The sequence below is a fragment of the Sinocyclocheilus anshuiensis genome, unplaced genomic scaffold (assembly GCF_001515605.1).
Source record: "Sinocyclocheilus anshuiensis isolate Anshui unplaced genomic scaffold, SAMN03320099.WGS_v1.1 scaffold986, whole genome shotgun sequence".
In the NCBI taxonomy this organism is placed as follows: Eukaryota; Metazoa; Chordata; class Actinopteri; order Cypriniformes; family Cyprinidae; genus Sinocyclocheilus; species Sinocyclocheilus anshuiensis.
In genome coordinates this window covers 506,588-521,374 of record NW_015537975.1, presented here as the reverse complement: position 1 = coordinate 521,374, position 14,787 = coordinate 506,588, and the positions used below count along the sequence as shown (strand labels likewise).

Here is a 14,787-nt window from a genome sequence, read left to right as displayed (position 1 = left end):
GCCTTAAAGGGACAGTTCACCCAAAAAATCTGTCATCATTTACTCAATTACTTACTTGTGTAAATGATGGAAATAATGACAGCATGTTTATTTTTATGTGAATTGTCCTTTTAAATGTCTATATGATCTTAGTAGGCTCCAGTATCTGAAATTAACAATATTTAATGATTGATTCCATTATCCATGATTGGTCGGATGGAGTTCGACACTGATTGTGGCAACCAAAATTCTTGAAAGAAAATACATTTCTGTAGAAACAAGTCTCATTCGCATAGACTGTGTATTTTAAATTATTTATTTCAAAATGTGAATCTCAACAGTATTGGGATGTGATGTTTTAGTGATGCATATATATATATATATATATATATACACACTGTAACTAGATAAGCCTTAAAGGGACAGTTCACCCAAAAAATCTGTCATCATTTACTCAATTACTTACTTGTGTAAATGATGGAAATAATGACAGCATGTTTATTTTTATGTGAATTGTCCTTTTAAATGTCTATATGATCTTAGTAGGCTCCAGTATCTGAAATTAACAATATTTAATGATTGATTCCATTATCCATGATTGGTCGGATGGAGTTCGACACTGATTGTGGCAACCAAAATTCTTGAAAGAAAATACATTTCTGTAGAAACAAGTCTCATTCGCATAGACTGTGTATTTTAAATTATTTATTTCAAAATGTGAATCTCAACAGTATTGGGATGTGATGTTTTAGTGATGCGCATATATATATATATATATATATATATACACACTGTAACTTGTTGGTTATGCTTAATAATACTCCCCTATTATATAATACTAAAAGAGAGCTTGTACAAGACCCAAAGTTTGCTTGGGTCTTGAATTTTTAAAGCCTTTTGATTAGTCTTAAAATACTGCTTTTCTCCAAATGTTTAATACCAAGGAGATTTGACCTGTAAAGGTATGTTTGTTGAAGAAAACTATGCATTAGGGAGATGCATTTTGCATAATTTTGTTTGGCAATAGCAAAAGGCTATTAACAGCATGAGAGTGCTCGCCTATGAAAGAAGCTACAACGTGTGAAAGTAGGGTCAAGATCAATATGTTATTTTTGTGTCTTTGGTGTCATCTGAACCTACATTGGGAGACAGGCACTAATTTAAATTCGTGCAGGAGCCTGGTGATGCTACCATTAATTCCTGATAAGAAAGAACCGTTGTACTGCTTTCCTTAATATTTTGATGCTTCTACGCGATCAATATCCTTTCTTTCTCTATTTCCCTTTCTCTTTGCTTTTTTTTTTTCTTGAAGATTGATCGTTCAGAGTTGTGAGCTGTTTACGCTCAATCCTCACGGCTCATTATTGTCGCAATTAGGATGTCTTCTGGGACTAAGGTGGGGGGCTATCCCCCCCCCAGCGTTCTCATCTAGACCGGGATGTTCAGTGAAGCAGCCCTTGACGGAAACTTATTGTGGTCAAGGGGTAAGAAAGCGTCTCAAACAAGTGGATTAAGTGAGAGAGCGAGCGAGGGGGTGCAAGTGTATACGTACGCATGTGTGTGTGTGTGTGTGACAAGTGGATTAAGTGAGAGAGAGCGCAAGCGAGGGGGGACGCGAGTGTATACGTACGCATGTGTGTGTGTGAGCGAGAGAGAGAGAGAGAGAGAGAGAGCAGGAGACAGAGAGAGAAAGCGAGAGGACAGAGAGCGTGGGGGGTGTTTGAGTTGCCACTGCTTGTGCCGGTGAAAAGGAAATAATCACAGTGTTGCTTCCTCATGAATTATTAAGAAGCCCCCCAGTCTCTTTTAGCTTGAGTCAAAATGCTGCATTTTCATCTGTGGCTATAAAGCAAAGAGGAGATTTGTTGTGTATTTTAGTTGTTGTTGTTTTGTTTCCCTAGGTGTATCACAGCTGGTAAGCAGGACTCGTATGCATGCCGAACAAGTGCTCAGATGAGCAGTCCGAGTGCAGCACCAGGAGCATCAGCACAGAGAGACAGAAGCAGTTCCCTCCACTGCACACGACAGCAGCGGCCGCTCTCCCTCTCGCTCTGCATGCCTTTTTTTCCCTTATTTTCTTTCTGGAGTTGAGATCTTGTTTCTCAGAGCAACGGGACTTAGTGGATACTGGAGCTCCAAGCTGTTATCCAAGCATCCCAAACGCAGACCTGGCTGCCCACATGCCGATCGAATTTGTTTGCAAAATCAAATTTGCAGAGGAGGATGAGAAGCAGAAAGGCAACCAGGATGGCGACAAGGAGAGCCTGATCGAAGAGAGCTGCAGCCCCCCAGCCAAGGACCTGGCCGGCTTTGCCAGTGCCTGCTCGCTCCATGGGATTAACCACATCTTTGTGTCGGGCCGGCTGGGCGTCAGACAGACCCTCTGGGCTCTCGCATTCCTGGTGTCCCTGGCTCTCTTTCTATACCAGGCGGCAAAGTGTGCCATCTCCTACCTGGAGCATCCTCACGTCATGGCGTTGAACGAGGAGGCCACCCCGGAGATGGTGTTTCCTGCCGTGACCATCTGCAACATCAACCGTTTCCGCTTTTCCGCTCTTACCGATGCCGACATCTACCACCTGGCCAACCTGACCGGCTTGCCCCCCAAAAACAAGGACGGCCACAAGCCCATCGATTTGGAGTATCCGGCACCTGACATGCAGGACATCTTCAACCGGACGGGTCACCAGCTGGAAGAGATGCTGAAGAGCTGCAACTTCAGTGGGCAGAACTGTTCGGCCGAAGACTTTACAGTGGTAAGCTCGAGGAAAGTTTCTGATATCGAGTTGCAAACTTTTGCTTCAAAAAGTTAACTAAAGAGAAAAAGTAAATGGCAAAAACTACTTTGGGCTATTTATTATTAGAATCAAGAACATGGTGGAGGTGTAAAGAGCAATAAATGTCCAAAATCCTGTATTAATTGCTGGAATAGTGAGTTTATTTGCACTTTAGAAGCAAATGTTCTGTTTTTAGATTAAACTGAGGAGTCTGCAGGTGTTGCAAATAAATTCAATTTATCATTACAAGAGAAACAGTTTCTGTCCGCAGTGAGGTGGATAGATATGCTTTCTTCTCTGGTTTGCCCTGTAGTGACTATTCATTTGGACATAGTCTTTGTAAATAGGGCACAGACCTGGCTCGCTACCCTCATTGTGTTCACAGGAGAGGTCCTGTTTCTCTGTAGTCGGGATTTCTTAAAAAGTACCGACAACAGCAGGGAATTCAGCTGTTATCCTCAAGGGAGAAGAGCAGGGTGCATTTTTATATTTACTTTTCAGTTGTTTGATTCTGCCATCAGTTTCAGCCACTGAAAGAGTGCATGGCAACAATACTGCTTTATAAAAACTCTCATTCACTTTTTACACCACCTATGCCAAGAGTGACTGTTGGAATTAAATATTTAGAGTCTGAAATCATACATGATTTTTGCATTAGCTAAATTGGTTAAAACAAATAAAAAAAATTCCATAAGCCAACCAAGTCCACTCCGGAAGGTCTTATATGTGTCCATCATGCCATAGTTATTGATGTTATGTGTACTGGTGGATGAATGAATATTGCTTTGGTAATGGCAAGGAACATTTTTCAAGTCTTAATAGGATGTGTTGGACACACACACCTTCCCGAGATGGATATGATAACATGTGACCCTTTGATGTGTTGTCGAGTTTTAGTCTTCTGTTCTACTCAAGGTCTCTCTGTAGATACATATGTTTGATCCTAAGTACCATTCATGTGATACAAGAAGTGACGGCTGAGACTCTCTCGGCTTCTCTCTTCCACTGCTACTTTCTTTCACCCTTCTGTACGGTCTCTCTCCCCGTTGGCCATGGCAGGAAAAATGCCACGCTTCTGCAGAAAGATAAAAGCAAAGCTGAGAAGAGAAGAGAAAAGCGGTAAAAGTTGTGACAGGCAAATGTGAAGTCTTGTCCTCACAGTTGTTTGTGCTTGCTGTTTGTTGAAGAATTCAAAGATGAATTCAAGAGGCACCAGTTGTCTGCATCAGACATTAAAAGACAATTTACTCACCCCCATGTCGTTCCAAACCTGTGTGACTTACTTTCTTCTGTGGAACCCTGTTGGAGAAATTCTGAAAAATGTGTTTCAGTGTAACAACATTGAATTGGGACTGGAGCTTTCAAGCTTCAAAAAGAATGCAAAAGCACCATAAAAGTATGACTTGTGAGTCTTCTGGAGCCACAGAATTGGTGTTTGTGACAAACGAACAAACCAAAATTTCAAGTTGTTTTTTAATTAAATTCATCTGCCCTTGGTCTCTTTTACATGGAGAGAAGTAACAATGTCTGATTCATGAACAAATCAATCTTTTGAGGGATGTCTTTACATTGAATCAGCTGATATGGTCTGAGTGATTCCATCACAAACCAGGTAAGATTTGGTTCTTGTGACGCACTGTTTCATTAGCAGTGGTTAACTGCTTTTGGAGGGAAGTCTTATCACTGAATCTTAAACTTAAAGGGGAATTTGCTGTTAGTTTACTACTCACCCTCAGGCCATCCAAGATGTAGTTTTTCTTCAGTAGAACAGTAAAGAAGATTTTTAGCTGAAACTGTGGTCCTTGGTGATTCATAAAATGCAAGTCAGTGGCTACTGGCACTTCACAGTCAAAAAAAGCATATACAATATTGTAAATATACAATACAAAAGCATCACAAAATTAATATCCATGGCTCCTGATGATATATTAAAGTCTTATGAAGTGAAACCATTGGTATGAGCAAGAAACTGAACATTATTTACAACATTATTACATGTAATGCAAAGCTTCAGACCATGGTTTCAGAAAAATTATGAAAAAAAAGTCACCTACATCTTGGATGGCCTGAGGGTGAGTGAATTAACAGCAAATTTGATTTTTTTGGGTGAACTATCCTTTTAAATTCCTTATAGAAAGCTATAATATGATTTCAAAAGGTTAAGGTGCGATCACATGAGTGAAATTTAACGGGCAAAAAAGGTCCATATGTACTACTTTTATGATACTTATATGGTGCTTTTATGTCATTTCCATCAGTGCCTCAGTTCCCATTCTTGCAGGTAACTGCATTAAAAAAAGCAGTACATTATTCAAAATTTGTCCATTTCTGTTTTACTGCAGAAAGAAAGGTATACAGGTTTGTAACAACAAGGAAGAGTAAATGAGGACACATTTTAAGTGAACTATTCTTTTAAGTATTTGCTTCGGAAGATGGGATTGGCTATCCCATGTCAGCACCGGCCTCTCGCGAGCCACAGAAGGACTACTTATGAATTAATCTGCTTGGAAAGTTCCCTGCTCCACCGTTCTCTCCCATCAGCCCTGTGATCTGTGTCTGAGAGGCTGTCAGTTAGATTAGTTACAGGCATCTTGCCGTCTCCACGCATGACGGGACACTTCCTCCATCCCACGGGCTGTGCAACCCCGGGCAAAAAAACAAGGAGCGATTTTTGAGAAGCGTCTCTTTAGCCTTTCCAGTGTGACTAGATTGCAGATGTAAGAGGAAACGGGATCACTGTGACTATCACAGAAGCTTTGTATTGACAGCAGACAGACTGATATTTTTAGCATAAAGAGATGACCATAGCTGAGCTTGCTGGCCTCGGTGTGCGTGCGGATTACTAGCCTGAGGAAAAGAGCACACGGCATGTTCATGTCTAGCCTATTCCAGATGCTGCGTTTATCTAATGACTGCATCAGCAGGGAAAGCGGTATATTTTCGATCAATCACATCCTTGGCATTTAGCCCCACTACTTGGTTTCAGCAATTGCACTCATAATATTAGCTGTTCATTTGTCATTCTCACACCCAATGTCCTAGAGCTCTTCCCGTTCAGAACCACTGCAACAATAATCATTATATCAAAAGAACAGAGGCACTTTCGAATATCTGCATCATAGATCATCACACTGTTTTATCATCAAACAGAAGGGCAAAAAAATCTGAGAAAATTTTCTAATTGGGTGTGCACGTTCATTTCATATTCATTCGCTGCTAAGCACAAATGCTTAATTTATGGTCTTTGATTTATGCTGATGTTAATAAAAATATCATTTCCATTTTGCCTCATAGATGTAAATGAATTATGTAACCGCATTCAATTTAATGTAGCATTTTGTCTCACTTGTGGATATAAGAATGTCCTCTTCCTAGAAAGCTTATTGCAATAGACATGCACATGTATTTAAAATTGTATGTACAGCATTCTAGAGTGTTCATAAAATTTGTATTTATATAAAATGAGTAGGTCTTTGAATTACTGACAATGTCAGAGGTTAAAAGGGGTACTAATCATATTTCAAGGTAGGGCTGAACAATTAAAAGATTAATTGTATTTTCACCATCATCATGATTTCCACGTCTTTCGATTAATTAAGCATAATCGTCTGCCATATTGGCCCACTGGTAATTTATGCTGAAAATCTTTTTTTTCTCTCTCTATCTATTGAAATTTTCAGTTAGCTTGCATTGGTAACAAGCCTCCACATGCTTGGGGTTGCCAGATGTCAAGAGTTTAAATCCCCAAAAATAAAGCTTTTCACTTAAATAGATATATTTTCTACACAGCACTAAAAAAACACGGATGATCTGAGAACTCGGTTGGAGTTTTCAATTGCGATATTGTGAAAGTGTAGTACAGCATCATTTGTGAAAATGCGATATTGTGAAAGTGTTGTTCACATGACCATTTGCTCTGTTTGCTGCGACTAAATCTTCAAGCAAACCTTCTCAGTGAAACTATCAAACTATCATAAATCCAAACATGAATCTCGATGATACTGTTTGCAATTATGGTTGCTGAAACTTACGCAACCTCTGTGCTACAATGGGGGTTTTTTTGTTTTGTTTTTAATAGAAAAACATTAATTTGGAATTAATATAGGAATATTACGAATATTCACTCTTTTAGCTTTTGTGAAAAGCTTCTTTTGCCAGTTTTCATAATGAGAGTGTGCTCATGTACTAAATATAATAAATCAGGAAACTAGATGAGGTCAAATAAATCCTGTATATTGATTAACGTTCTTTTGATTTGTGCTTACATGAAGGTACAGTAATTCTGATTAAATGTAAAAAGAAATTTGTCAAATGACAACACTTGTGATTATCAGTTTAACCATTATTGTGCTGCCGCATTTCAAGGAGTCTAGATCAGTTTTGACAACACTGTTTGAACCAAATGTCCCAGAAAGCACAGTAAAAGTACGAAATAATGTCTTAATAAAATTATAAAAATGCAAACATAAACATTTCTGTGAAAGTTAGGTTTAAGGTTAAGGGATAGAAATATATTATTAGTTTAGTGTAAAAAACAAAAAAAACAATAGAAGTCATTGGAAAGTCCTTATTATAATAGAAAATAATTTTGTATATTTGTACTGTATGTGTATGTGTGTGATTTGCAGCATTGTTTGCTTTCTGTTCCCCTCGACATGGGGTATAATTTAAACATTCAGCTGTTATTGACTCATGATAATTGCTCGCAATAGATATCATAATAAGATGTTTAAACATAATTGAATATAAATTAATAGCTGTGCTTCAATTTTCCTTTCCACCTAACTGTCAGCTCCTGGTGGTGAAGGGGATTGTGAGTGGTTTAGCTCTATGGTTCTTTTTGCCTGCTCCACTCTGTGTATTTGCTCTCCCGCTTGCTCTGTTTGCAGATGCATTTTCCGATTTAGTTTTAAGCAAGGACAGATCCCTTGTGCATATATTCCTACGGATAACTGAGTGACACTGACCTAGGTTGATCCAAAGCCCAGGATGAGGACAGACATTAGGGCCACTATAGCATTTGTCATGTCAGTTTGGAACAGGAGTGTTGAGAGCCACATGCTTTAAAATAATTGAATATGTGAGTGAATGGCTCCTGCGGTATGGTGACATGCCTTTAATAAAACAAGCCACTTCAGAACTTTCAAAAAGTCCGGTGTCTTGTCTTGTATATTTTGCAACTTTGCTGCTTCAATATTGTATACATTTCTTCAAAAGTTATCTTTCTGTCCTGTGGTTAGTGCTGTGACTACGCTCCAGACCAAAGGGTCAAGGTTTAGCCAGCTAGCATGTGTTGGTAGATACCATAACTAGCCTCCACCATCTGGAAGCAAAAAGCATCTTTCTTTCTCCATTGACAGTCATTTAAATGTATTTGTTTATTCTCATGTTTTTGTTAATAAATGTAAAGAAATAAATACAATAATTTTATTGTATAAATGATCCTATCAATGATCCTATTAAAAGTTTTGGGTTGATAAGATTTTTTTTATTTGATCAAAAACACAGTAAAAATTGTTATTTTTTAACAATATAGGAACTGTCTTGTATTTAAATATATTTAAAATGTAATTTATTCCTGTGATACAAAGCTACATTTTCAGCATTCATTACTCCAGTCTTCATTGTCACATGATCCTTTAGATATTATTCTAATATGCTGATTTGCTGCTCAAGAAACATTTCCTATTATTAATGTTGAACACAGCTGTGCTGCTTAACCCTCATGTTGTCATTCTGATCCAGAGAGGATTTTCTTTTTCTGGAAAATTCTAATGGTATCACATATGACTAAAATCTACTGACTTTGCTCACACAGGGTATAACAGCTTCCTAAAAATGTTGATAATTGTTCTACTTTTTAGAGATTTTCTCCCCACCTTGTTACGCTTGTGGTGTTCCCAGTCAAAAATGACACTGAATCCAATATTTGGACATAATATAGCATATTGGGAGATTTATGAGCAACTTTTAAAAGGCTGATCATCATGACCAGGAACACCAAATTAAGTAAAGGATATTCAGCACAGCACAAGGGTTAATATGTTTGTGGAAAAGAACAGCATTTATTTAAAATATAATTCTTTTGTAACATTAAAAATATATTTACTGTCACTTTTACTCAATTTATTGTGTCCTTGTTTCATTCCTTTAAAAAAATTAATTTACATTAATCCACAAATATTATATTACAGTAGTTATTTTGGATGGCTTTTAAAAGTGTGAAATTGACTTTTTTTCCCTGCTGCCTTTCATTTTACAGTTCAGGACAGTTGCTTATGAAATGTTTCAGAGTTTTGCAGATTTTAAGTAGCATACTTCTGTGTTTTTTGTGCCAACCGAGCAAGTGTCATTGCTGCATGCTAACAGATAGCTTTTTCTAGAATTATAGACTTCCTTGCCTCAGACACATTGAGCCATGGTGCTCATGTGAGAAACATGGGTTTGAGTCCAGCTTGCGTCATGTCCTGATCCCACTTAAACATCAAAAAACAATCTTGTTCAGGTGTTGTGCAAAAGTGAAGCATGAGTACAGTGGCTCCAGAAGGCAGTAACAGGTGTTTCACATTGTGTTAGCGAGGAGCTAGCACTCTCCGCTCCTGAGGTAGGATGTCTTTCTCTCCGAGAGCTCTGTGCTGTGTGAGTGACATCAGGTCCCCCTGCGAGCTCAACGTCTGGCTCTTCTCTACGTTCCCCCGCTCCTTCTTCCGTCTTCCTGACAGAAACAGAGGACTGAGGGAGCGTGAAAGTGACCGCGTTCCCGCAGCTCTGTCCAAACAGTCTCCACAGATTATTGAACCACTGAACTACCGATACATTAAAGTCCTTCGCTCAAAGCCTCAGCCTTCACCTGCCCGCATAACATTTTATCTCTCCTTATGTCTGCTGATGCACGGAGACGCAATTGCATGTGAGAGGCATAGCTGTAAACATACTTATCCTCAAGCCATTCCTGCTTTTAGGGGACATGGGGACTATTGTGAGTGTTTATGTTTGTGCGAAGGAGACAAGGACAGACGGAGAGAACACACATACACACACAACCAATCACAGTGGGGCTATTCGAATCCCCGGCAAATAGATCAGCGCTCTTTATGCTAAACACATCAGCAGCAGCATTCCATAAGATAACCCACACCTGAGACTGATCGGTGTATTATGAATGCAGAGGCGGCGTTTCACTCGCAGGGATTTTTTTCTCCCTGTTACCATTCCTCTCATCGTCCTCCGATTTAGCCAGCCGACTACATCCGAAAAGTCTACAGCTCAAGGGATAGCTTTAAACTTGGCGAAAAAAAAAGCAGGGCCCTAATGTTCGGAGTCTGTAAACTCCCTCCAGAGTCCACAGAGACATTAGTTCCCACTTACATTTGTCTCTTTCTGACAAGCTGTCTGGCGAGCTGTTGGAACGAGTGTATGTGAGCGAGCGCGCATACATGCTTCATCATATACTGATAGACTTGGAGGAGAAGATTGATAGTAACCCCTAACTTCGGCTGTTTGCTTCACCCTCCCTCCTAAATAAATATATTCTTCTGTCAGATTACTTCCCGGGCCCTAGCCCGGCATGACTAATTATCTTGTTCCGCTGGTTTTGGCGGTAAGTCTGCTGTGTTTGATAATGAGGAGAAACCCAGCCGTATGGATACGTTTGCACTTTTGCATTGAGCTAAATGCAAGCTTACCAATAAAATAAGCTAATGCAGAAAGATGGATATACTCTTTGGCACGCTCTTTACATATGCCGCAAGAAATTCTGTTCGAGCTTATTTTTCATTCAGAACTTCCTCTTCCCGTGGCTTAGAGGCAATAAGAAAGTGATAAGCCCTGAAGAGGAGCGCAGCGCTCGTCTGTCTTTAGTATCTGACTGGATTTTAATCGGGGTGCACAACGATATTATGCAGCCAGTTTCTGAGCCACACGTCAAATATATCATCACAAATCAAAGCTGTTGCTAGGCCCCTTCTAGGAGAGGTTCAGATCCCTGTCTTTCATCTCAGCCTCTCTAAAAGTCTAAATGTCAGCATCCTTTACATAATTAGTTATTTTATTATATAATTATAATATGGTTCAATTTAGTATATATATATATTTTTTTTATTTATTTTTATATATATATATATATATATACAGTGGGTAATATATATATATACATGTATGTATGTGTGTGTATATATATATATATATACACGTGTATGTATTTTTTTTTTTTTCCAATTCAGTTGATTGATGTGATACTAAAGGCTAGAGTAATGGCTCCTGAAAATTCAGCTTTACCATCATAAGAATAAACTACATTTTTAAATATATTCAGATACAAACCAGTTATTTTAAATTGTAATAATATATCACAATATTACTGCTCTACTGTATTTTTTTATCAAATAAAGGCAGCCTTGGTGAGCATAAGAGACTTCCTTTAAAAACATTAGAAAAAGTCTTACTGACCCCAAACTTTTTAAATGTAATGTGTGTAGAAATTAATATTAACGAAGATAAATAAATGATGTAAAAGTATTGTTCATTGTTATTTTATGATACCTAATGCATTAACTAACTAATGTTAACTAATTTAAACTAAGTGTAAAGTGCTACCAAAATTTTCATTACTTCCTACTTCAAAAAAATCATTTTACGTCCAAATATGTTGCCATTACTTATCACACATTTCACAAATATAATGATTATGTATCACAAATTTTACTTCCAAATACACTGCCATTACTGATTTATATAAAAGATGGTTTTATTTATTTATTTATTTATTTTTGTTAATATTGTTGTATTGTTGTACTGTCATGCTCAGGTAGGGGCTTGAATCTCCCTAAGACTAAAATCCTAAAATCTAACCAACTACAAATGCATGTTAAAAGTTCCTTGTTAAGAAAAGCCTTGTGAACGGGCTGGTCCGGGTAATGGATGTGCGTTTTTCCTCTGTCTTCGCTGCCACGGTTTAATTACTGTGTGAAAAAGCAGCATATGCTTAAATATCAAATGAACCGCACAAGTGAAAATCTTTGTTCTGCTTAGTGCATGGAAATGTCAGTTTGGAGAGGCTAAAGCAACATTAAAGTGGAAAATTAAAGAGCATAAATGTCACTCAGTGTATTCTGGTCTGCGGTCTAGCAGAGCATGAAGGGCTGGCATGTCTGCTTGGTTGGACGATTACCCTGTGCTCTGAATTATGTCGAATGTCACACACTTGGCACTGCCTTTTGCTGATCTTTGAGGTTTGTTTGTACACTTGCACGCATTATGAAGCAGAGTGTACTGTTTCGTAAAATTTGTGATGATACCCAGAACTCCTTGTGCAGATGGTTACAATACAAATATAAAATTTAGCATCAGTGAAAGAGAAAAAAGTAAGTGAAATAACTGCTGCTGTTACACTGTGGCCTTCTTCATTATAATGAAAGTAAATAAAATTGTCAAACTACTATAAAACTGTGAGCACACAATCAACTGTTTATCACAAATCACCACATAGCCTGTACAAAATGAATCCAAATCTTGCACAATGCTTGTGCAGTGTTTGCACAGTAAATCTAAACCTTCCTAGTCAAACAAAGAGCGAATATGTTCATCTGTATTTTAAGCAACCCGTTTGCTTTAATCCTTCCCTCAGGAGACGAATGCAGAATACAGCACCTCTTCCCCCCCCGCCCCCCTCAGCACAGATAGCAGAGCTGAAGACACTTGAACACAAGCTTCCAGAGCTCATTTTGTTTTTCTTCTGCGAGCAGCAGTGAAATGGATATACTTTGTGAATTAAAGGGGTCATATGATGCTTTTTTAAAGATCATTATTTTGTGTATTTGGTGTAACAGAATATGTTGACATGCTTTAATGTTCAAAAAACACATTATTTTTCAAATACTGAACATTATTGTAGGTCCTCTATACTTAAACTAGTAACAAAACATACTTACAGTGGCTGATTCAGAAGCGCCAGATTGTCATAGCCAAGTCAGAATTACCTCCTCTCCTAGGTTCACGAAACGGTCGTCCATAAAATGCATTGCTGTTCTGTTGTAAGTAATCTTAAAGATTCCTAAATGCATCTACTTTCGGAAGGCCAAATAAAGTGCTTTTGTTTTCACCTAGAAACACACAGCGTCTCTCTGACATGGCTGCTTCAACACTAACTGCGGTTACTGAAACACGCCTTCTTTCTTTGCGTGCACATTTGGGCAGCATTATGCAAATATTTCCACATAGTGAGGTAGATATGTGGGGGCGGGATAGAACGAGCCGTTTTAGGGGGGCGTGGCAGAGTCTTAACTTTGATAAAGAATATCTCTTTGGTTTTGAGACTTTAGTCTTTGCAACTTCAGGGATCTTATCTATGCACAATCAGCTTGTAACACTCCAAAGAGAAAGGAAAACTTGAAATCGCATCATATGACCCCTTTAACACTTTTAGTTAATTTGCATTCATTTCATTCTTTATGGACTTTTATTGGTCCATTGGTAGAATTGTTTCTATCTGATATTTGATGGGGCTTATGGACATTTTCCGGGGCCCTTAGCTTGTAAATGCAAACACGTTTGGTGTGGGTATTGTAAATTTAGCTGCATCCAGCTCACTGAAAATAATCTCCAATAACTCTCAAGTAATTTTATTCAGTATGTTTATTTGTTAGAACTAATAAGCGGCATTGCATGTGGTAAATGATACTGAAAATGGTCCTGCGTGACTGTAATTATCTGGCAACAAGCGAGTCTCAAGGAGGAGCTCAGAATGGGCCACTTTGTACAACTAACTATCTATAAAGGTGCTAGGCACACGTAAACACGCACAAAATGATTCCTTCCCATGAATAAAGAGACTCAACCGTTTGAATACAACAAATTGTACATAGACTATATGTGTACAAACCTCCCTATGTGTTTCCCTCCCAGCGGACAATGACGATCACAGCGAGGTACGCAGTGCATCAGCCAGTCATTCATCTCAAGGTTTCACCGATGTTGACAAACCACTCGACCTTCAGGTGCATGGAAATGTCATATAATTAATCAAGCTCTGCTTGATTCGCCACCCCTCATTTTCCCATCCAAGTACATTTTGGTTATGAAGTGTCCTGAAGAACACATTAGAACAGAGGTCGGGAACCTATGGCTCGCGAGCCACACCTAGCTCTTTGACAAAAATAATGTGGCTCGCCAGATCTCTCACCCTTTACTAACAAATTATCTATTACACAAATTAGACATCACTAGAGATCAGCAGTTCCTTTGTTGTAGAGCCTACATAAGCTCTACATATAGATGTAAAATAATAATACATTTTCTGTACCAGCCAAAGTGCGTGTTCAGTGCGCGTTCAGAGCTGTTCGCGAGAGAAAAAAAAAAAAGCGACAGGACTGAAACATATACTTTGTTTTTATATGTTTTATACTTTGAAACATTTCGCCGGTTACTTTCGCTTTTTCCACGCAGCTTTCTGCGAGTGGGACTGTTAGCGTTATTAATAAAGGAACGTGAATGAATGAGACAGTAAAGAGTGGGACATTCTTGATATTAAAAAGACAGACAGTATTAAAACCGTCTCAGGTTACGTATGTAACCCTAGTTCCTCGAGGGAACGAGACGCTGCGTCGGAAACGCTAGGGGAACGCCTTCTGTGACCACGCTCCGTTCCCTCGAGGAACTAGGGTTACATACGTAACCTGAGACGTTCCTCTTCAGGAACTCGAGCTGCATCGGAAACGCTAAGGGAACGAGAATGCCCACGCCGCCAGACTTCCAAATCTCTGCCTTGTGTGGAAGACTGCACAGCTAGGGTGAGAGAAGTAGGCGGGGCCCGCCGGGCGAGGGCGCGCCCTCCGCCTGTGAGAGGAGATCTCTCCTGACGGGAATCTCCCATAGAGCGCCGTCGAGGAGAGAAATCAGGCCTGAGACCCAACTCGGCCCGGCCAGAACGGGGATACTAACAACAGACGGGTCTCGTCCCGGCACACTCTCTCCAGAACTCCCGGGAGCAGAAAAATCGGAGGAAAGGCGTACAGACGAAGCCTCGGCCACGTCT

General features: G+C 39.1%; 1 protein-coding gene across 2 annotated transcripts in view; it reads left to right on the top strand.

The window, feature by feature from the left end:
* The first annotated feature begins 1,431 nt into the window (after positions 1 to 1,431).
* The window catches only part of LOC107672268 (acid-sensing ion channel 4-like), a 74,663-nt gene continuing 61,307 nt past the window's right edge, over positions 1,432 to 14,787 (top strand). The window contains exons 1-2 of one of the 2 annotated variants that reach the window (XM_016465396.1): positions 1,432 to 1,463; positions 1,881 to 2,735. In XM_016465396.1, coding sequence (XP_016320882.1) covers positions 1,914 to 2,735 — 822 coding nt within the window. In that variant the 5' untranslated portion in view covers positions 1,432 to 1,463; positions 1,881 to 1,913. Of the gene's footprint in view, positions 1,464 to 1,868; positions 2,736 to 14,787 lie in introns of those variants that run through there. The other variant, XM_016465404.1, reaches the window with a different exon arrangement.